The sequence below is a fragment of the Osmia lignaria genome, chromosome 3, assembly GCF_051020975.1.
Source record: "Osmia lignaria lignaria isolate PbOS001 chromosome 3, iyOsmLign1, whole genome shotgun sequence".
Lineage (NCBI taxonomy): Eukaryota > Metazoa > Arthropoda > Insecta > Hymenoptera > Megachilidae > Osmia > Osmia lignaria.
The window spans coordinates 6,665,437-6,688,761 of record NC_135034.1 but is presented as its reverse complement, the minus strand read 5'-3'; the positions used below and the strand labels follow the sequence as shown (position 1 = coordinate 6,688,761).

General features: G+C 35.8%; 3 protein-coding genes and 1 long non-coding RNA gene across 17 annotated transcripts; 2 read left to right on the top strand and 2 right to left on the bottom strand.

Annotated features, from left to right (window-relative positions):
• The first annotated feature begins 99 nt into the window (after nucleotides 1-99).
• Nucleotides 100-3,951, top strand: LOC117605227 (uncharacterized). The gene is made up of 2 exons (XM_034326298.2): nucleotides 100-331; nucleotides 833-3,951. Exons 1-2 carry the CDS (start codon nucleotides 249-251, stop codon nucleotides 1,380-1,382), a joined length of 633 nt encoding a protein of 210 aa, XP_034182189.1. The 5' UTR covers nucleotides 100-248; the 3' UTR covers nucleotides 1,383-3,951.
• On the bottom strand, nucleotides 2,364-18,415 carry Ttd14 (TRPL translocation defect 14). 9 transcript variants are annotated; one of them, XR_004581633.2, is made up of 11 exons: nucleotides 17,768-18,231; nucleotides 16,089-16,156; nucleotides 15,528-15,565; nucleotides 14,461-14,498; nucleotides 8,596-8,712; nucleotides 6,036-6,164; nucleotides 5,484-5,957; nucleotides 5,196-5,403; nucleotides 4,592-4,773; nucleotides 2,610-2,675; nucleotides 2,364-2,504 (listed from the first exon to the last, which is right to left on the bottom strand). XR_004581633.2 is itself a non-coding variant. In XM_034326279.2 (11 exons), exons 2-11 carry the CDS (start codon nucleotides 17,805-17,807, stop codon nucleotides 4,096-4,098), a joined length of 1,590 nt encoding a protein of 529 aa, XP_034182170.2. In that variant the 5' UTR covers nucleotides 17,808-17,922; nucleotides 18,274-18,415; the 3' UTR covers nucleotides 3,910-4,095. The 9 variants fall into 9 exon arrangements, 8 of the variants coding, with proteins under 8 accessions (XP_034182175.2, XP_034182170.2, XP_034182171.2 ...); XM_034326279.2 differs by lacking the exons at nucleotides 2,364-2,504; nucleotides 2,610-2,675 and adding exons at nucleotides 3,910-4,391; nucleotides 18,274-18,415 and having other exon boundaries at nucleotides 17,768-17,922; XM_034326284.2 differs by lacking the exon at nucleotides 2,364-2,504 and having other exon boundaries at nucleotides 2,531-2,675.
• LOC117605229 (uncharacterized) lies at nucleotides 16,924-17,772 on the top strand. Its single transcript, XR_004581641.2, has 3 exons — nucleotides 16,924-17,160; nucleotides 17,404-17,583; nucleotides 17,662-17,772. It is a non-coding gene; the product is annotated as an uncharacterized LOC117605229 (long non-coding RNA).
• A 583-nt stretch (nucleotides 18,416-18,998) lies between the features above and the next one.
• Nucleotides 18,999-23,230, bottom strand: slim (scruin like at the midline). Of its 6 annotated transcripts, none has more exons than XM_034326290.2 (5): nucleotides 22,798-23,230; nucleotides 21,983-22,696; nucleotides 21,558-21,887; nucleotides 21,312-21,475; nucleotides 18,999-19,933 (listed from the first exon to the last, which is right to left on the bottom strand). In XM_034326290.2, the coding sequence occupies exons 2-5, from the start codon at nucleotides 22,655-22,657 to the stop codon at nucleotides 19,789-19,791; spliced, it is 1,314 nt and encodes a 437-aa protein (XP_034182181.1). In that variant the 5' UTR covers nucleotides 22,658-22,696; nucleotides 22,798-23,230; the 3' UTR covers nucleotides 18,999-19,788. The 6 variants fall into 6 exon arrangements, 5 of the variants coding, with proteins under 5 accessions (XP_034182181.1, XP_034182184.1, XP_034182180.1 ...); XM_034326293.2 differs by having other exon boundaries at nucleotides 22,869-23,230; XR_013064898.1 differs by adding an exon at nucleotides 20,046-20,308 and having other exon boundaries at nucleotides 19,795-19,933; nucleotides 21,983-23,230.
• Nucleotides 23,231-23,325: the final 95 nt, after the last annotated feature.

The window sequence follows — 23,325 nt, the reverse complement described above, 5'->3', positions numbered from 1 at the left end:
TGGCTTATTCTTTAATATTAATTTGATAAAAATAGATTTAATTTAGTTTATTGCTATATTTCCATAAGAAGTTTTATTTTTACCGCTAGTTTTGAAAAAAAAGACGATAGTGTCGTTAGTAATTTCCGGTGACGTTTGTTTTGCAGCGTTGCCACATAGTCTTCATGTGGACAGTAACATAACAATTTATAATGGTTATATTAGATTAGTGATTGTTAGAGTATATTGTTAATTAATTGGTAAGAACAATGGCTTCCTTGGTTGCGGATTATGGAACCTCCTCAAGTTCAGAGAGTAGTAGTGGCGATATTTCGGATAGTGCTGATAACACGTAAGCTTTCACCAATATGATCATGTTTCGCGTTTGTTGTTACCCTTTGTTTAACTCCTTGTAATTACTTAAATTTTAATTTTTATAATGAATTGTCATTATTAATACATTCCTACCACTCGACTTGTATTAACGTGCCTTTTTATGTGACAAATCATTTGACATATTTACACGTGTATTCGCGAAACGAAAGTCGTACAGGATACGTTTATAATTTTTAAGATTGTATACTCTATTATATCAAGTATTATGTTTACATCTACTTTTATAATTATAATTGTTATTTACTAATTAAGCAATAAATAAAATGCATAGCATTGTATGTAATCTTAATAGTGTTCCAGTTACTGCTTGTTCTAAAAAGTACAAATATATCATTACAATTATACATTATTGTAGTTTTTTTTATTTTCAAATTAGCATGAATATATTAAGTCACTGTTGGTACTTACACATAAGATTGAACTTGTTCTTTGTAATCTGATATTGCCTAACCCTCAGTTTTAAGGAAGATGAAGAAGAGGATAATGAAGAGGAAAAGAATGATGAAAATGAAGGAGCAACAGATACAGCAGCTTCCAAAGAAAAACTTCCATTACCAACTCCAGATTTTAATAGCATACCTGTTATGAAAACTTCAGTCTTCTCAAATCCATTTGTTGAAGCAGAAAAAGCTAAAAGTGCTATTCTAGAGAAACATGTAAAAATGACTCCAACATTAGATGACACAAAAATGATAAATGGTCGAAAGATATGTTGGAATTATAGGAAAGGTAGATGCAGGTTTGGTCATAATTGTACCTTTGCACACGATTCAGATTTACACCGTACAGCGGCTGAGCTAGAAGCAATTCGAATACCGCAAGAAACAGTTATCTGTCAGACTCAGTATAATGGTCAGGTTTCCATAAATGATGATGATGAGGTGGATCAAGAAAATAATCAAATGAATAAACGTAAGAAAAGGCCAGGATTGAGTCAGTCTTTAATACCTAGTAAGAAAGTCTTGAAAATGTACAAAGCACAACAAACTAAAGCCATTAGTAGATAAATGCAGATATTAATGTATGATTAGCTACTCTAAAAGAAAAGATTTATGATTTATAAATTCATAATTCAATGAATTTGTAAAAATGATATTGATTATATAACTTCCATGAAAATCAGAAAGTATAAATTTCTTTCTGAATAAAAAGATAGTGTAAGACACTGATTGCTTCATTCTATATTGAAAAAAGTCATAAGAAAGGTATATGAAACAAATATATGCTTCCAGCAAAAGATACACTTATGACACATCTATTATATATAATACCTATTTCAGAATCAATTGAAAGTTTAGGAATTATTTAAATACTATTCAATATTTATAGAAAATTATTTGTTATGTATATAACAATTAGAGTTTACTTGTATAATTAATACTTCCAGGGACCTGCAGACATGAATCATAATTCATTATGTTTTGTATGCAAACAATTTTATAAACATTTCTATTTATATTTAATATTTCTAGTTGATCTACAAGAATCGAAATAGTCTTCTTATATTTTGCCAGACAACTTGATTATCTACGTTTCTTTTGCTTTCTTCTTACCGAAAAGAGATAGCTATTTAAAGGTTTTCTGTATCAGAATTCTAAGATTTTAGATTATACATAAGGATAATATTGTATTTAAATCGTATAAGTATCACTCCAGCTTTAATAAAAAATTTTTAGATATTGTTTAATGTACAAAGTAAAAATTATTGCTTGTGTAAAAGTACTATATGTAAAAAAAAAAAAATTATGTAACTTATGTACAATATTGTTAACATTTCTCCTTGATAAAGCTGTTTAGTATCTAAATTAGGTACTGAAAACAACATGTAATAATCGTGGTATACCAAAAACAACAATTACGCTTCCACCATGCATTATATCTTTTTACATAATGTTATAGATATAAAAGAGAACTTACTTGTTTCTGCATAGAAGGAAATATGTGTTTGTCAGGTTTACTTTTATTAATGTGTAATATCATGTATCTTCCTTTTTATGTGATCCAATTACTTAAGTATTCTTTATTAGTAAAAGGCTTTTTTTAATTCTATATATGTAACATATATAACTTTTGTATACACGCTATTTCATTAAATTATTAAGAAATACTATTTCAACTTCTTCAGTACCCTGAAAATGATATATAAGTTTTGTATATCAAGGAATTCAATGCACTATTAAAAATTATTAATTTGTTAAATAGTTATCGGAATGATAGCAATGCATCGAACTGACCAATAAAGTTATTGATTTACATTCTTCTTCTAGCTGTACCATATGAAAACGTGTATAAGCCTTAATCTGAAAACAAAATGACAGTGAATAATTATTTAATATTCCATTGATGAGTTGAAAGAACAATGGATAGGTATCAAGTGGACAAAAAATGATAGGCACATGACATTTTTATTAGATAATCATGGGTACAATATGAGTTCAGATCAATTATACGTGGTTTAAAGTGCATCAATAGTTGATTATTGCATCTTTCATTGAAAATATATATTTATATATCATTCTTTTTCACTTCCGCGACTGAACATCTCACAGGCACTTTGTCTCTAAACAATGATAATATTTGTGATAAATGTTTTTATGTAAAATAAACATGTATATAATCATCACAGTTTACGTTCATTAAGTTATGATCAATGATGAAATAATTTTCATTCATAAATTAAATAATAATAATTACTCAATAATTAATTTACTCCCAAATCAATTTCTGTTTAAAATTGCAATTCATTAATCGATCTCTTTATTCATACCAACGGTATTTCCAGTTAATCAAAGTAATGTCTTTTATCTGGATTGAAATTTTTATGGAAACACCTGTTAAGTACTATAATGTACGACAATTAATTTGTCATTACTATGTAATACGTAATTCTGACAATACTGTAGAACAGTACAATTGTTGAACCATACCTTTTTTTTCTTTTTTCATTTTAATTACCCGACCATTATTCTTAAAAGACAAAACATTAGATTTATTTCAACATTTTACGTGATACCACTAATAAATAATACACCTGCAGAAACTGTAATTAAACCTACAATACAGGGACGAAAGCAGCTCGTCTTCTACCGTTAAATTGATGAATTGAAATTCTCTGTTTCATATTAGTGCAGAATATTTAATTTTCTACCGAGAGACAATGTTAAACATTTTCTAAAGGTAAAGTATACTTCACACTGATCGTATGTTCTTGAATAAGTACTTTGTATGCTATGCGCTACATGTATTTTGTATCACAATCATTTATAGTAGGTTCCCTTAAATAAAATGTTACGACGACAATACTCTATCGTTAAGATACATAACGAAGTAAAAGAGAGATGAAAAGTGAAAAGTGAAGCGATTTAGATGTAAAAATACCCGGTATTATTAATCGTTATTACTCGTTAAACGGATCGGTAAAAAATAAGTTACAGTCGAATTATATTAAGTACATTTCGCATCAAATACTTCCAGATGTGCATATACAAGGATCAATTAGAAAATATGAAGTTTAGAACTTTGTCGTTCTTCGTATTGCCTAAAAAAAGTTTTTTTTCTTTTTTTTTTTTACTCTTAGATCGAGTTGTCAGTGCCAATAGAATTATTTCGTCTCGTAGTTTGGAATTGTTTCAATAATTTCAGTACCATCGTGTTTTTACATCGTTCCAAAAATCTATTCTCTGTGTTTCTTATTACATTCTTCTTCTTCCATTTATTCTCTTACGAACTATTGTTCAACGTTTTTGTAGGATTATCGCGTTCTTTACTATTGCTTTTTATGCTATTCCTCTCGACGAATTTCGCGTTACCATTCGCAACACCGTGGACACCATTTTGTATGCCATTCACAACTTTATCTACACCATTTATAGTAACGTTTACACCATTAACTCTAGACCCAACCCCGTTACTTGCAACGTTTACATGTTTTTTAGCCAACGTATCTCTCGCTTCTGAAGTATTAATTTTTTTATTATCCTTCGATCCAGATTCCGTCAAGCCTGCAAGAGCGTAATCTGTGCAATTCAAAAGAGACTTAATCAAACGAAAGATCGGCTATATTAATCATTAAACCATTAATCTATACTACTGTGCATCATTATTTGTCACTATAAAACAAGATGTAATATACGTTTATTTAGTGACAAGGATCTCTGTGTGATTTACTTGATTGAACAAAAACAAAAGAAAGAAACGAACAAGCAAACATACGTACCGTGTAAATTATGGCAGTATTTATTAGTATTGTTCCATTCTTCTCGTAGACTCAGATTGAACATGCTGTAGTCCGGATTACCGGTTACCTCTTTCTCGATTGTCAGGAACTGTGGTAGTATATTCTTCAGCTCGTCTCCAGTTAATGCTGTATACGTTTCAAGCAACATCAATCCGCGGCACCTATAAAAAAACAATTACATCAATTACATCCTGGTCAAAGTTGATCAGTGGCGGCTCGCGTATAGGCACTGTGGAACTGCAGCACCCCGTATTTCATTAATATAATGAGTCCTTTATCCTTTAAATCTTTCTTTATACTTGTACAATATATAATCCTTAAGCTTAATGTCAGTAGCCATCCCCCAGTTTATGAAAATGATAGAAAAATTTTTGTATGGAACTGTGCGCTTCATAGTTTCAGCGGCGTGGTGTTTAATTGTGTGCGCATGCGCACATAGGATGTTGCGCAGGAGAGAGAGAGCACTGACGCACCCGCAGTGCCAGTTTTTTAAAACAAAGATTAACAATTTTCTGGACCAGCATCCCCACTAATTTTAACTACGAGCCGCCATTGGAGTTGATGAACAATCATTTAGCCATACCTCGGGTGAGCTGGTTCTCTGTATATGTCTAATTGAAAATACTGATTATTGATGAGGAAACAACGCCGACGTTTGAAGATGGTGAAATGCGAATCGTCGCGTTGAGCAAGCATGTTCAAGTAATCCCGATGGGTTAACTGGGTCTTAACTTCGATTACTTGCCCGCACATCTTCGGACGCCTAATCGTGTGGATGTAAGACCAATGTCCTGCGAACGTAAACGAAATTAAATGAAGAATTATTAATCTCACCGATGTTGCGAAGTTGGTTCCACGTTGGGAGACGAACCTTTTTGACCGCGTTTGCGTAGACGGGCTTGCATCTTCGGATTGTTACTTTGGAGGTAGTTATGGACGACATCGAAGTCTTGAAACGGTGGAAACTCGCTGTCCGGAGGTAGAGGACCTTTGACGAGGAACTTGACCTTTCGACTGCTGGCTCGCAATCTGTCCCCGGTGTCGATGCCCAGTTTCTGGCACACGCACTCGATCATACGGCAAATCTTCGACTCGAAGTCCTGCGAGTTGTCGATCACGTCGAAATACGGATGACCCACCCAGGCAGCGGCCGCTTTGTAATCGAGTTCCCTGGCCAACTCGACGCCTTCCGATCGGCATACGTGCTCTTCGGTCGAGTAGAAGTCTTCGGCACCGTTCGCGGCCGATACCATGTGGATGATCTGATTGTATCTGTTGTCCCGTAACTCCACGTTGTTCCAACCGTTGGATGCCATCATAAGTTCCCACTTGTCCTTTGAAATAACTACGGATCGAGAAACACGAATACGTAAACGATCATCCTTTTATACAAGGATAACAATCTCTTAGATAATTTGCTTACATGCAGAGGCATCCATAGCGCCACGATCACAGATTATAAGGCAATTTCGCGAACTGCTCTCGCCCAGTTGAAAGAACGTGTTCTCTATTTGTATCATCGTGCGCAAAAGGTTCTCTTGGAACTTGAATGCTGAAACAGAACAGCGAACGATGTAAAGTTTGGAAGTTAAATTAGGAAATTAACTTAAGGAACCTCTAAACACGAGGAACTACAAGGATGACAACAACTACGCACGCCTCTCTCGAGTTTACAATTATTTACGTAATAACAGAGGATGTGAATTAATTGTTCACTCGTTTATTAGCTTACGTTTTTTTTTCCTAACGAGAATAAAACCTTTGGGAATCAACGTGTCGTTTAAGGAATAATCGTCAAGTTTTATGCTTTTTGCGATGACTTTCAAATGAGAAAAGAAAATGCTAGGAACAAAATAGAAACTATATTTATTAGTATTATTTTAAATGAATCAATGTACTCGATCGATATTTCATCCTCGATTGAGAAGAATGAATCACAGGATCTTATTTAGCTCAAAATGCGCGATATCATTCTGAAGAGAGTGAAACGAATCGTTATTATGAACACAGGTGCGTCGAGTCATCGATCAGTGCACCGCAGTGGATGCAATTACTGCGATGCAAACGTGTGATTCGATCTGCGCTCTTTCTGCCTAATGCTCGATATCATTCAATTGAGTATTTCATTCGTATACATTTCTCGAGGAAACAAAAGTGAACATTAAATATATTAACAGGTTCGATTCGAAAATCGTATTTTTAGAGACAGCCTGCGTCGTCACTGGGTAATAATTAACTTAAACTACGAAGCAGCTAAAGCTTTTATCGTTAATTATTGCGCTGCACGCGATATTGAGGAATTAGCAAAAATATCTGTAGATTAGCGATAAAGAAAAATGAAAACAGAAGTCTGTTTAATGCTTCGTCAATAGACACCTGGTTATATGTGCTAAATATACAATTTTCGAACGTGTTAATTCTTTATAGTTAGTGGTTTGAAGCTTTTCATTCGTAGTGTACACTCCGTATCAAATCAGGCTTCCTCGGGAAGGACGGTGGTGCCTCGGGTACCGGTCCTTCCCCTTAGGCATCCCTGAGGAGACTGACGCTGCGCGAGGGTGGAGGTCCCATATATATAGGCCTGTGGCGGACCAGCTACTCGCGGGAAAACGGTTACGCGGGAAGATTTGAAATCAGATTTATTCATTATTCGTATTTCTCAGTTAAATACTAAATTTTATAAGATTTAATAATTAAAAATCATACTACTTGAAATAATATTATTATTAATATCATTGAAATGAGGACTTTAAGAAGGAAAGCCTAATTTGATCGCGAGTGTACACAGACGGGACTTGATTGACGTTTGTGAATTGCATCGCGCATTCTGGTATCAGTCGTGTTACATAGTTGCTCATCCACGACAGATAACAGTATCATCACAGACGGACTAAACAACTCGTAGTAACTATAACTCTTGTCACAATATTTTCCTTTTATCGAATCAGCGAAAAAATCCAATTAATGGGAACGGTCGTTCGGAGACCTCGACGAAGTTCGATAATTATCTCCAGTTCGACTGTTGGCTTTTCCATTTTTATTAACGCATTGAATGATGTTCGAAGAGGGAATTTCTATAAAACTAAGGATATTAGAACCTTTAAAGTCCAGAGATATTTTAGGCATAGGAGGCACATTTGCAGGACGTTTACATATTGAAGCAAGGAGCCATTATTCAACGATTGATACAGAAACATAGTTGACCCACGAAACAAGGTCTACGTAATAAATCCTATCGATTCGTCGTTGTAATGACTATTCCCCAAGCCTACCTCTTACAGAAGCTCTAGCAGATATCATCAATTGATTAAATAAGAACGACTGTTCCCTTGGATCAGGGTATATCCACGATAAATCCTTCCTATTATTCTTCGAGCATTACTCGTATTGGAGCTCTACCTATTACGAACGTAGCAAAAGTATTTGGCCGTTTGAGAACTGCGCAAAATACATAAATGTTCATACCTAATTGATCAAGTACAGTAGCACGATGGCACGCTTCAACTGGCCAGAGAGGCGGCTTTCTAGCAGCAGGGACCAAGCCGAATCGGTCTAGCAAGGCGAAAGGACAATGATCCTCTTTTCTTTTCAACAACGATAAACCACGCTCAGAAATTACAGCCTCTGGGCAGAACACACAATACATCGTACGTTCCAAATTGTTCCTACAACTTCACAAAACAACAAACATTATACAAACACAAAGGAACCGACGGTGATGGAACACCAAAGTTAAGGAAAAGGAATTCGTATCCATTTTCGGGGATAGTTTTCTCGGCGTGTAATTCCTGCTCGTGGTTTTCCTTCGAGGTGAAAAAGAGAGTAGGACCCTGTGTCCTCTTCCGTATACACCGTAGGATGTAATTCGTGTTACGAGTTAATAATCCTAGTTAATTTTCTCGGTACCTCCTTCGATTCTATCACGAATTACGGATCCACGATGTATAATCGCCTTCGAGACAAGAGACTTCTCTAAGACTCACCCTCGCTCGAGTCAACCTCCAAGATCTCCGGCCATCTCGCTTCACCTTTGTCCGACCTGTTCCTGTAACGTCTCTGCGACCACTTCGTAATCGAAGGTCGCGACACGGATCCCTTTGCTAGAACCAACCGACCTTCAAGATACTTTCAGTTCGATAAACCAGCCAGCTATTTTCCCTCCCTCGAAGCGAGTTTTCCTTCGATCGAATCGTTTTAACGTTTTCCCACCCCTCCGTCCCTTCTATCCTCCTACTATTTCCTATGAAAATTACTTAGCATTACAAGCAAGTCGCCAATCGGCGTGATTCGAAACCTATCGATCTCCCAGTTCCTATTAAGATCGCATAACCGGACGGTTCTGGTTTAGCCTAAACTCTATTATGCGATCTGGATATCGTTCAACGAACGAATCGATTGATCAAAGTAGAACGAGAGAAAAATTTTTCTTATTTTAATCGAGGTCAAAGAGGGTTCGCGAATCGCATAGAGGGTTGAAGAAGAGGACTTTATTCGGATTCGCCACACGAACTACTGCTACGTCATCAGACATGTGGCATCAGCAAAAAGCTTTCGAAATGAAACAGTCGTGTACGAGTGGATACTGTTGCCGTCTGCGAGGAGAAAGAATAAAGGATGCAGCAAGCCGGGAGATCGTTTTTCACTGACCAAAGAAAAATTCTCTTGCGTCGTGAAATTCACAACCGTGCTGAAAGTTTTCTGAACAAATCGTTTCATTCGAGGTGATCTAATTATTTCCACGATTTTCTTGAGTACCAGACAGAAAGAGAATCTGCGTAATGGAATATATTATACAGTTTTCATTCCAGTACGTCAATACACACGCTTTTGTTGATCGAGTAAATTGATTCGACCCGTGGAATTGATTCAAACCCACGGTATCCTGTCGGAACTGGAAGACTTGTTAATTACCGCTTGTTCGTTATTGGGTGCAGCTCGACCTTCGAGAAATCGCTTCTATTACACTGGACTTGTTAAAAAATGAAAATCTTGTTGCATCGATTATAAAAATCTGCGCAGCGGTTCTAACTTTTTCCGCCGTTTCATTAGCATACTCGGTCAACTTCCATTGGTCATTAAACATCGTAGCATTCAGCGAGAATAATTAGTTCTTTTAATGTTCTTGCATCGGGCGCTGAGAATTTCTTGGAAACCTACAGAGTTCCCTGGAAATATTTTAGGCTTCGAAACGTATCAGTGCCGAAGTATCGTCAAGAGAATCAATCACGTGCAAAGTGGTGAAATTGATCGATGAATGAACAGCAGGGTTCTTTGACGAGTAAACTACTCGTCGCGTGTATCATATCGAAAGAAAATCTTACGCTCGGATGCACTCCGCTTCGACGCGACACGTTTCTAACGATGAAGAATAATTTTCAAAGGGACGGTGTAAAATTTAGAAAATGAAAATAATACGAAGTACGAAATTGAATTAGAATTGTGGCTCTCTCCATGGTCCGCCGTCCGAGAGTTAATCGTTCTAGCAAACCTGGGAAGACTAGGGGAAGAAAATACTGAAAATTCTTTCGAGGATAACGCTATCTATAAATCGTCTACTTGAATTATTACTCTCACTAAATCGTCGAGTTTTGTTTTTGAGGAAACGTTTACCGGTCTAATGGCACGAACACAGAAATTTTCCTCCCTCCAAAAAAAAAAAAAATAGAGTAGGAGTTTGTAACAATTTCTCAGACGCTATAAGTCACAATAAAAGCGAACTGGCAGCTGGCCACGGTAGATAGGAAGGCGTGGTATGATCCCGATAGAGAGCGACAATTGAGCGGATACATCGAATATGAATTTATTAATAACCGGTGCTCGATATAACGAACTTATTAGGCTACGTTTGTCGTTACGTCGAGCGGAATATATAGAACGTCGTTACGGACGACCTACATTAACGAATGAACCCCGTTTTACCGGCTGTGTCTTCTGGTTACGTGAGACGAAGACTCCGTTTACTTGGACACGTGAGGGACACGAAACGATTAGGATAACTGAAACGTTCAAGGCTCTGTTGTGCAATAATTAACCGGCTAATTACGTTAGCGAATTGTTAAGTCCCTGTATAATCAATTTGGCGAAATAAGAATTAGGAGTATTAACTTCCAAAGCCTAAGTACCGTGCGTCGCCGACTCTCCGGACGGATTCTCGGTCTTCGCGGAAAATCAATCTCGTTGCATTCTCTCAAGACAGATGCGATTAGGGGTGCAACGATGATAAAAATTGACGTGCATCGATGTACATAGCTCCGTATACTGGTTAAAGAAGCCAAAAGGAGGGTTTGCTCGTAGGAAGCCTGGTTAATATCGGTGTTTCAAGGGCATGGGATTAAATCCGACAAATACCTTTATGTAATCTTAGCAGAAAGAGACGCGGTTAAAAGATATTTTCGCACGATGCAAGCAGTATTCCGGACGTCATTTCATTTTCCAGCTGGAAACGACGCAAAAAGGGTGTTGCTGTCTGGCAACCGTTTAGCTAGACACCGATTCTCTTAATGTCAACCTGTTGGATTCTTTAGAAACTATGAAACTCCGCTTAGTTATTTCCCATTCGAAGTAATGAGAATCTGGCAAGAAATCCCGGGTAATATATCGAAAACGACACATTTCACAAGATGTACATTCGACGAACATGCACACACGAGTGGTAACAACGAAACGAGTGTTTTCGAACCAAGTGTATCTTCTCAACGTACCACCGATCTCAATTTTACGTTATGTAATTTTAGTAGTTTATTATTATCCATGGTTGATCTCGAAATGTGTGTAAATAGAATAGAAAATTCGTGGGAGCACAGATGGTCTCCTAAATGACGAATTTTTAGTGCAATACGTACAAAATGCCTCGTGATTAAATATCCTTTGAAATAGTAAAAAAAGTGATAGAGGACGTATCTAATTTCCTTAATTGCTTCTTCAAAGTTACCTAGAATTTAATTCTGCACTACAATTTTTCGAACATTTAATTTCATCGTTTCGTGATAAATTATGCAAATTAATTGGTCAATCATTAAAATGGTAATTACTACCTTGGGAAACATAAAGAAATTAGTAGCTAGAATTACTTATAAAAATGTTCTGACAGCTAACAGCTTTTGGTAGTTGTCAATTAAATTAAAAATTTAAGCTACCGACCTTTTCCAAAGTAAAGCAAATATTTACACGAGTATATCTGACTGCAAAGCAAATTTGCACGGGTGCAGGTATACAATTCTACGGAAAAAAACGAGGTATCTTATTACACTGGCTTATTAGAATAACCGGGATTTGCAAATCGATACAATAATGTAATCATATGCATTATGCAACTGGAAGCAATTTTAGTAGGTTTTGTTCGCGTAGAAATATCGTCGCTAGACAAAGAACACGAAACGAACGTGAAATTCATTGGCAAAGTGTTCTACTTTTGCTCCGTGTAATTAGATACGAACGATTAATTCAATGAAGAAGTAGCCAAGTGAGAAGGGTCTCTCTGGCTGACCTATCCAACAGATAACCGTGCGATCGATTCACACCTTGAGAAATAATAATAGGCAAATTAATTATAGGAATTTGATGTGATGTACACTCGCGATCATATCAGGCCTCCCCGAGTCCCCATCCTTCCCCTTAGGCGTCGCCGAGGAGAATGACAATGCTGGGGTGGAGGCCTCATATATATAGGCCTCTGGCGGACCACCCACCCGCGAATAAATGTCTACGCGGGAAAATTTGAATTGATAATCATTTATTATTCATATTTCTCAGTTATATACTGAATTTTGTAATACTTAATAATTAAAAATTACATCGTTTGCTTTTCTAAATTATTTTTAATATTAATAACATCAAAATTAAGATTTTGAAAATTTCTGCTTCTCCTCTATTGCCATCTTCCCTAGGGAAGACTGATTTGATCGCGAGTGTATCTATGGTAGGAAAAAAGAGCCTATTTAAATATTTATGCTTTCTCGAGCAACAAGATAACTAAATATAACAACGATACAGTTGTTTATTCAACGACTGATAAATTTTTGTTCGTAGGTCAACGTTAGATACAGAGTGCATCAAGAGTGCCGGAAGGATGTGAAATCGTTTGGAAAGGAAATTCATTACTATTTCAAATCCTTTTGTTTTTCGAATATGCTCGTATAAAAAGAGCTCGTACTTTTCGTTATCGCTCTTGACTTTAATGGTCCTCGACACGAACAGATTAAATTCTTTCTCTTCTCGATCGTTCAACACGTACGAATGTCATCGTTCGAAAACACACGATGCGTCCGTCTCGTGATTCGTCGGTATACAAGAATCTTGGCAAAGTGCCGGTTTCAATTTTACGCAATCGACGAACGTTAAACTACATTAGCCATTCTTCTTCGATCCACCCGCAACCAACTGCACGAGGACTGTTATTGTTCTTTAAATGCACGACTCTCTTTCTCTCTCTAGTTTGACGTACTTCGCGTTTCCGCGATTAAATGCATCTATTCGAAAAACCGTTCGAACTGGCATCGATGCGAAATTTTCTTAGCTGGTTTTCCTAACTCTTCAAAATGTGACGTAAGATTGTGCAATTCGACGAGTTTACGAATTTCAATTTAAAAAAGATGTACACAACTGATAGATAAGAAGTTTTATCTGCAGCTGATTTTCGGACTAATAATAGGAGACAAGTTAATTTATTCGTATTAGGTCGAAGATAAAGAGAAAATATCTGCGTTTTTTTGTCTTTCCAGTATCTACGCCACTTTTTTGTCCCTCAGCTGAACACAATATTTTAACCTTGGCCGATCCTGGGTCGAGTTCACCCCAACCCATGCATCTTATTCCGACGAAATTCTACATTTACTGGATTATTCGTTCGGGAAAAATATGTCGTACGCTGAAGCGTTAAAATATTGCAACGAAACCATGGAAACAATTTGCGAACAGCAAAGGGTTGAGGTGTGTAAGCGTTAGGGGAAAGTTGGTTCAAGACGCGAGCAGGTGAAAGGGGTGACGATTCAAGGGTGTCATTGAACATGGCTCCCTTGTATTAAATGGAAAGTTTCGTCGATATCATCACGATAGTCGACGCATACTTCAGCAGGTAGCAAGGGATGAAAGGCAAGGGCGCGAGAGGGCTGTCGATCGATACAACCAGCGACCTAACATTCGACGTGCCTTTCCCTACTGTAATCGTCGGATAAACGTATTTTCATCAATCATGTCGGAAACTTGATTTACCCTCGGTCCATTCATTCATAACATCACGGTTATCTCATTCATTAATACAGAAGTCATAATATGTACGTAAACGAGAAATTATTTATTGTACACTCGCAATCAACTCGGGCTTTCTCAGGGAAAGGGTTATGCCCCTGCAGCACGTCCTTCCCCCTAGGCATCCCCGCGGAGAATGACGCGGTAGTGCAAGGGGCCCCTTATATATAGGCCCGTGGCGGACCACTCGCGCGTCACCGTTTACGCGCGAAAATTTGAACGAACATCGCTATGTTCCCTAGGGAAACTTACGAGTGTACAAATATACAAATAAAAAGCTTTATTACAGAATAAGAACTACATTTACGTTTTCTATTTGAGCTTCAAGCTGAAGAGATTAGAAACGTATCACAACGTTCCGTTTGCATCGATTGACCCTAACTATAAGTAAAGAATACTTATGGAAGAATCCATCTTCCAATTGATCGTACAAAGTGCTTTACCCAGAAAATTCCCAAGATTTGTGATAGTCGCGTGTACCAGCTTGTATACCGAAATGTAAAAAAACGTAAAGTCGAAACGATCCACGCAAATTCGTAGCAAACGCACACCGCGAGAAGCTAAAGCTAGCGGTACAAAATGAAAAGTTCAAGTGGACTTACCCTCTTCAGCGTTCAGGTCTGAAAACTTTATGCCGCCGCTGAAATGGAAAAAGCAGACGAGGGATGAAACAGTTGGTAATATCAAAGTGTGAGAGGTGGAGAGAGATTCTGAGGAGCATCAAAAAAACTAAATGGAGCGTATGCTTTTTTTTTTTTTTCTTTTCTTTAGCTTGCAAGAGAAACTAATCTAGGAAGATAGTGATCTATTTTTCTTTTTATGTACAGCCGTTTCGTAATACATGAGATCCATTTTGTTGGCGAACCGAGGACATAAATACAATGAAAAATTGTATTCCTTTAATTGAATTATTGTTCGTCGCAGGTATCGTTCTGATTTCTTACGTTTCAATTAATTTCTTTTCATTATTTTCGTGTCCTCCATTGGTCATCGAAATGGATACCTCGCGTTATGAAATACCATACGTATAAAAATGCTTTGATTCTTTGGCTCGTGTGAGAAAGGATAAAATATATGGTTGAAACACAGGGGAATGTTGCCCGATTGAGTTTCATTCTCGAATAACTTTCTATCAGCATGCTAGTGTGTCGTTATTCGCTAGCGATTCTTCGAACAAGAAACATCTTACATAATCAATGTCTATACGACGAATAACTGTTCTTTGTAACCGCGTAGAAAATATTCTCGCCGAGTTAATTGATTTTACCGTCGGTGAATCATCGTTTGTCACAATCGTAATTGTATATGATCATTGGATCAATGACAAAGGATGTTGATGCACCGTGTTGTACTCTTGCGTTTTCTTTCGTATCTAATTATGTAAATCGTGTCACACGATCATTGTCTGCTATAAACGTACGATTTTTCCGTGTCTCGATCATTTTATAATATGGAAGAAAGTACGTCGAAAGCTTTGTAAATGAAAAAGAAGCAAAGTGTTACGAAAATCATCGTGTATCGTTTTGAAATCAAAGGGTAATAAGAATCCTATGTAGTTGAGGGGAACGCGAATTTTCAGAATAAAGAAAAGCTTTCGTTAATTTCTTTTTTTCTCGATATCTCTTCCTTTCTCTGTTTCTGTAAATTTGTTTATCGTGTAATTGCATACCTGAGCAGCACAGTCGCTGTCTCGGGAACACGGAACACCTGAAAAAGAAGACAACCAGCGCTCTATCGAATCCACATCGAAGGGTAATTACCCAAAAAACCAATTCTCATATCCAATTCGCCCTTTTTCTTTCTCATCAATTTTTTTTTTTTCCCCCCTCGATTCTTCAACAATCGCGTATATACTCTTGCTACGAGGGACATTTGTTGTTGGCATAAAAGATAATTCTTTATCAACGAATACAACAAGACAGGAAAAGAAAAACGTGGTGCACGTAAATAAATATTCGTACAATTTCTTTTTTTTTTCTTTTAAGACAAAAGCTTTGTTACCAAATGTAACCAAATGGATTTTAAAATAACGAAAAGGTATAGTAAAAAGAAATAGAAATGTTTCAAGATTTCAGGATGTTAACTTACACCCCTTGGTTTAAATTCAATTAATTTAGGGTTCAAAGAAAGGATCACGTAGAAAGAAAACTCACGAGACCGTTCTTTGCAGGGGCAATCATTTTTCGTCCTTTTATACAATATCGGAGTAAGAAAAGAGAAGCATGCCTACCTTCCAACCCATATTCTCAAAGAACGTACACAGCCGCGTCTGCCCGGTCGTTTTACCGCCGCAAGGACCTGAAACAAAAAGCGTCCCAATTTGTTAGTATAGCGACAGTAATTTTTCTTTAATTATACGCTTGGATAATGAGAAAGAAAATTCGCAAATTAAAATTCGTGGACGATAATTGTCGGAGAACAGTAAGACAGGAAGGTTACGACGCGGTCGACCTTGACTTCCGCGATACCACGTGGCTAATGAACTCGAGCATCGTAAATAAAGATGACACGGAACAGGATAGGTCTATGCAAAATAATGCAATTGCAATGTCGAAACTAAATTGCACACTGACCCTTGCCAAATTATCTAGCACCGAGTGTTAATCCACTCTTACCTTAATTACCGCTTTTATTTTCTTTTTTTATATTTTCAGCGTTAAGATTGCTAATTTTCTATAAGCTTGAAAACTGCAAAAAGAATAATTTAAATCTAATCGTACCAAGAAAGAATTTCAAGAGTTTTAACGAAGCGGAATATATTTATTTTTTTTTAACTAATCGCATTCACGTTTCAATGCTTATATAGTCACGTGCTTGATAAGGCGGGAATTGATGATCCATTTAAATAAGATTTGAATATTTTTAACAGTGAAACGCTTGTCACTGTCAATAATATCGCGCAACTGTTCCGAAAATTTTGCAACAACGAAATTAGCAAGATAACTATTCGTTGTTGAAATTCTATTCTGCCTTGTATTTCGTGGAGAATCGAAACGATTCGAGAGATCGCATACTCGAAGATCGAGAACATTATCGAACCGAGTATCGTTACGATCAATTGTAGAGGTTAATCGCGTTTGCCTTACCGGCGTATGTTCGATACAATACGATCGAACCAAATCGAACGATGAATCGTCGATCATTACGAACTTTTATTTGCGAAGGTTAATAATTCTAGAACGATCATTCTATTTCTGATCAATGATCCTTGTTAAATTGATCATTGCTGCGACACGAGGAAAAAAGAAAGTGAAAACTTCACTCTAAATTTAGATCTTGCTTATGTTTCGAATACATTATATGTAAGTACATACGGACTTAGAAAATAAATTATTATCCGCTATGTATTGTTACGATGACACATATGTTAATGACTCGAAATATCTGTTTTCGATGATTAATTTTAGATGAGTCGACCTGTCACTGTATTTCATTGTAAACAACATTTCTCGAGTTGCTCCGATTTTATTTACATATATATTGTTGATCTTAAAAGAAAATATACATGATTTCTTTTGGATAATTGAGAAAAATTGTATGTGCAGGTTTATTGCAATTTTCCTGTGCACGTTCCACAAGGAATTCAATCAATATTTTCACGCCCGTGATAAGCTAGCAAAGCATCGTCTAGTGCAACGTAATTGTCACAGAAACGAAAAAGCGGAAGTGAGATACGTATCGTTTCGTTTGCGATAAAAAGTATAACCGAGCAAGGCGATTACAAGGTAGTTCGAACACGTGGTTTCCGTGGATACGTAAATGTCTTCTTCGATGATACTCATTTTATACTAATTGTTCTACAGAATGGAAACATCCGTTCGGGCAAAAATCAATTTTCGGAAAAAAATCATGATTAATGAAATGCATGACAATGAATCATATTTCGTTGGAAGGAAAAAAATAGTTTACCTCCGGTGAGCACCACTTTGTACAGTCGTTTCTGCTCCATGTTGTGTGAACGTTTTTGAGAGCCCTTTTTCACTGACCAAGTCCACGAGGTTGTTTCAGGTCGATGACGATGGATGGATGGATGGATATATCTTCGTTTGGCTCGTGAATGGTGTCTACGGTTGTAACGAATACTACATGAACACTTCACCGTACATTACGATGTACCGCGGAGTCAGATACGTCGGAGACATGGGAATGAAGCGATGGTATATCTCGGACGCAGAAAGACAACAAACTCCCACTTGAGAGAGCAGACGGTCTGACTCGAAATGAAACGATCCGCGGCTTTGGCTAATCGGGTTATGCTACTTGCTACTCCCTCTGTGTTATGATCATGCGCGAAACGGAAACGCACGAATTCATGAGCGCCGTTTACGAACGTATCCGAACGACGCACTTCGGATTTGCCGGAAATTATTAGCTAGAAACTTCGAACTTCGCAAAAGTTTTTTTATCGATACTACCTTTTCCTTTTTTATATATTCGTTTCAGCAACAATCGAACATGATTCCCAAACTTCACTATTGTACGATTTATACAGAAATTGTGATATTTCATCGAGAGAAACGTTTCAATCGACGTAACTTTGATGCGCTTTTTTAAACGTATTATACACGTAACGAAATGGACACTTTTACGCGCCAAACATAATTTCGGTAGTACAATAAAAAGAAACGAAGAGGGAGTTTATATAGCACCTTTTTTCTTTTTATCTTTCCATCTTCCATTATTTGTACAATAGCTATAAATTACAACGATCATTCTTAAAGCATACAATAAAAAATTTTTCCACTTGTTTACACAACGAAATTAATTTACAACGTTTTTTTCTTCCTCTCTCATAAAACATACAATTTTTTCATCGCAGTTTTTTTCTCTGATGTTACAGTCAAAAGATACAAGCACCGATTTACATTTCTAATCAGTCTACCTAATTAGTAGTATTTAGAAATATATATATATTTAGTCTTACGCATTCGATTTATTACGAGAGCGTTTGTAAATTTTTTTTTACATTTTTCCTCGTGTTAATTGAGTTCAGTGAAATATCAAAAACTTTTCAGTCTATCAAGCAAACGTACGCGTTACAGTTTGACTGTAATTAGTATAATTACATATATCGTTGACACATTTTGTGGTCGTCATCATGAACGTGTCGTACACGTATCAAAAAAAAAAAAAGGGGGGCGAATATAATCGCAATGCAATTTTATCAGATACTTTCACCGTACTTCTTAATACGATAAAGGCAACAAGTGGAATTAACATCCAGCCCATTAAATAAGATCTTAATTGCTTCGTTAATTTGGCAATTTAGATTTCAATGAACTCTTTGCACAGCTGTATGAAAACCCTTCCATTTGATAAGTCCATTTATAATTTGTGGCCGCACAGTGTTCAAAGTATTGCTTCCATAGCAGTATTATTCTCATTAATTATTTCTATTACATTGCTACTTTTGTGAAATACATTTCCATCGTGTGTAGTTAGCGTTTACAATTTTCCCACATCACTTTTTCTCGCATATACAAATGGTTTCAACGATGTAAGACGGATAAGCGTTTTCGTGTAGCATTGTTGAGGGATGCGTGAAGAGAAATAAGTAGCATAAAGAGTGTCAGTTTAGTTTTATTCAATTTCCTATTTACAGTCTACCTTCCTGTTCCTTTAACGCACACCTATGGTGTACCATCTTAAATTCGGATAAGTAACACCGAGAATTGAACAATGAGAGGAGAAACAACCTTTTCTTTATTTTTGCGTCTACTTAAGTGTAATTTGCATTGGCCTCTTTGTATGCCGACAGGTTCGTTCATAGAATGAGACTAAGTATACGAACCATTGTTGTATCGCTCTAATGTATTGCATACAAAGGTGACTATAATTTCGTTTATCTAAGTTTAAGGCAAAAACTTCCATTGCATTTCACACAATTCACGTGTAATTTATTCTCTCCTCTACCACATTTGTTCCCCCTGTTATCTTTCAATAACGTCCGTGCATAATTGCACGTATTCTGCGAAATGCGTACTTAATAAGGTACGTTTTTTTAAGCTATTTTGTACTCCGAAATTCGTACGCAAACACGTTGTCCGTTTGATATGAAGTTCTGCTTCGGAATCGCTGCGAATGCAGAAAAAGGCAACGTTTTATCGTACTCTGTTCTTTTGTGCCGAAGAAGAAGCAATATCGGTAGATTTTCATCTGTATTTATTTGAAGCAAAAGAGTCCTTACAGAAGACAGATTCATCCTGTTAACTAAATCTTGTCAATTTTTTATTCTTTTTCTTTTTTTTTTAAACGACAAATATTCGACAGTGTTAATCACAAATTTCGTCCAAACGTCGCTCGAATATACATTAATCAATTAACATACACCAGAATTGATACCACGTTAGAATGCAACCGAACATAATAATTGCATAAAGCATCGTCATGCTTAGTTTGTTCTTTATATCCACAGACCAGTTTGTGTCTATTAAAAAAATAATATCCAACCTGTTGTACATAATAAATAGATGGTTAAGCAATATCTCTTATCAATAATATCATTGTTAAGAAGGCTTTCATCGGCAATGGAGCACGTTCTATTAGTTAATTTTCTTGAATAGAAATTGTTAAATAAAACTGTTTATATTATGTTTATATAAAAATAAGATTTAAAAATAACTTTTTTTTTTTACTTTTTTTTTACAAACTAAATTAGAAGTTATTAATTGAATATACAAGATTATTCTGTTCAAAGTTTGTGTACGTTTGTACTGTTAATTTGTTGCTGAAAGTGTATTTTTCGTGTTAACAAGCTCTAATAATCTGTGATATTCAAGGAAGAAAAACTACACATTACTTTGCGCAATATCCAAAGAAGAATATCTAAAGAATTACATTTTTATCACATTACTATATGTCTTTTTGATTTTTCAATATATAAAATTCATCAAACGTCACGATCAAAATTAACTATTTTATATTATTATCGACCTATTATTCTTTACCTATATTTATATATGTACAAACAAAAATTTCCGAATAAGAAACCTTAATGTGCATATAAAGAAAAAATAGTTTGAGTTCTGTAAGAAGGTATATGAGCAATGTATATTAATATTGTTGTTATAAACATTGTGTAATGCATAACATAGATTAGATAGCGTATCAGTTATCTCAGGATTCAAGACAGATTACTAATATGAAATTTCATTTCTTTAGTTTAAATCAAATATATATCATGAGTAAATAAAAAATAATCAATGATCTTCCTGTGTAGAGATTATTGCACAAATGCAAATAAATAAAAATTAAATGAATTCGAATATCTGGTTACTAATTGATCAACATACTAATTACCATATTTATAAAAATACCGTAAATAAATTATGGCAATAATGTTCAACAATTACAATAGTCATGCAATAAATAACTGGTAACAATGATTAGAGTGGTAACGCACTGCATATTATAATAAATATCAAAAAAGTTTCTTAAACATTATGTATCATACCAATCGATTCTTTGCACAAACTTTAATGGTATTCCCATGTAAAGTAATTCATCACGTGTCTTATGCCTTATGTCTGGATTGTAATAAATGACTGCTTGCCAACACATTTCCGATAATTTCGGGATAGTTAACCAAACAGAATGAACTGCATCTGTCCTGTCAAGCTGTAATGAAATACTTCCAAATAACATCAAATAAACGACTTAATAAAATTGAAGATAGAGAAAATAAGAAAACAATAACAACCTCGTTATTTTCTCTAACTATTCCTCCAAATGTATACATCCTCCCTTCAGGTGTAAGAGCTGCAGAATGAAAATATACAGGGCACGGAAGTATACATTTTCTTAAACACGTCCATTGTAGGAGACTCAAGTCTAGTCTCCAAACATCAGAAAAGACATGATCACCATTGTATCCTCCAGATATTACTACTGAGGTAACTCCTGTCTTTTCATCTGTATACTGAACAGAACCGTGACAACGTCTAGGTTCTGGTACTGTATTATCGTCACTGTCTCCATATGTATTTAATACTATCCATTTATTTGTTGCTAAGTTAAAAGCAGGAATCTCCTGAAAACAAATGTAATTAGCAAATACATGTTCAAGATTTTTAATTTAATTTTGAACTCAACAAGAAACATTAGGATATATCCTCTATCACCTACAGAGAAACCAAATGCTTCTGCAGCTGTTCCTCCACCCAAAACATAAATAAGTTTTCCATCAAATGCTAATTCATGCCTATATCTTCCTGTTGGTTCACTTTGATCTCTCCCAGAACATATATAAACAGGTTCCCAAACACCAGTTCTAAGGTCAAATCTATGAATATCACAAGTATATTCGTATCCGGTAGTCCCACCGACAGTGTATAAATATGATCCATGGCATATTAAAGCTTGTCCATACTGAGGTTCAGGCAATTCTCCTTTCGCTGGTACAGTATACATTTTGCCATCATCAACGTTACACACGTATAGATGATTACTACAACTTTGTCCGAATGGTACACCGGTTCCGCCGTAAACCATCAGGGCGTTTCCCCTCAATATCACTGCGTTAGATGCCAATTCATTAGGCATATTATCTTGACCCGGTAAACGCTTCCATTGTTGTGTAACAAGATTAAACTTCCAAACTTCCTTGAAAAGTGGTTTACTAGCACTCCATATTTCATCATTTCTCATGTCTGGATCATTGTCGGTGATACATGGATTAAAACCACCGTAAGAATACAAATTCTTATGATTACAGACTATTCTATGTCCACTTCTAGCTTTCGGACGTTCCACGCTCTGTGCTTCATGTTTCATGAACACAAATGGTTTGAATGTGTACATCTTTGCCAATTAATTGACGATTAAATGTATCGTCCGTTTCTAAAAAAGGTAGTTAATAATACGTGAAATGTTCGTCGTCAGGATTTTAGGACGACATTCAAGAAAGATTGTTTAAAAAAAAACATGTATAACATTCGTACATATCATACAACATATATGCAATCAATTTACTCGTCCTATTGAGGTTTGTACGTTAAAATAAACGTCGTACTGTTTTTAATAAACACGTGAGCATTGTTTCGATGTAAATTACAAATTTTCAATACAGACATTTTGCATAAATTCTGTAATACATCTGGTATACTTTTTCCACATCGGCGAACATGGCGTAATACGATAAAATTTTTTTTTCACCAATTTCGTCGATCGCTATTTTTACAATAATTACAATGTGTTTTGCTGCAATTTAATTTTATAGTTTGGCTCTTAAAAGCCACTTCTTTTTTTTATCCACATGCACATATAAGTTTATGCGTCATTTAAAACTGCAAACTTGTTCTTTTAAGCCTAACCAGCAACATAACTGCGGTTGCGCAGCGTTGATCAGCTGAGCAACTGAATTCAATCATATTCACTATATATAAGATTGCTGTACAAATTATTTTAATTATAATTTAAGAAGTAAAATATACAAGATTTAATTGCAAGCATCGAAAAATTCATTTACA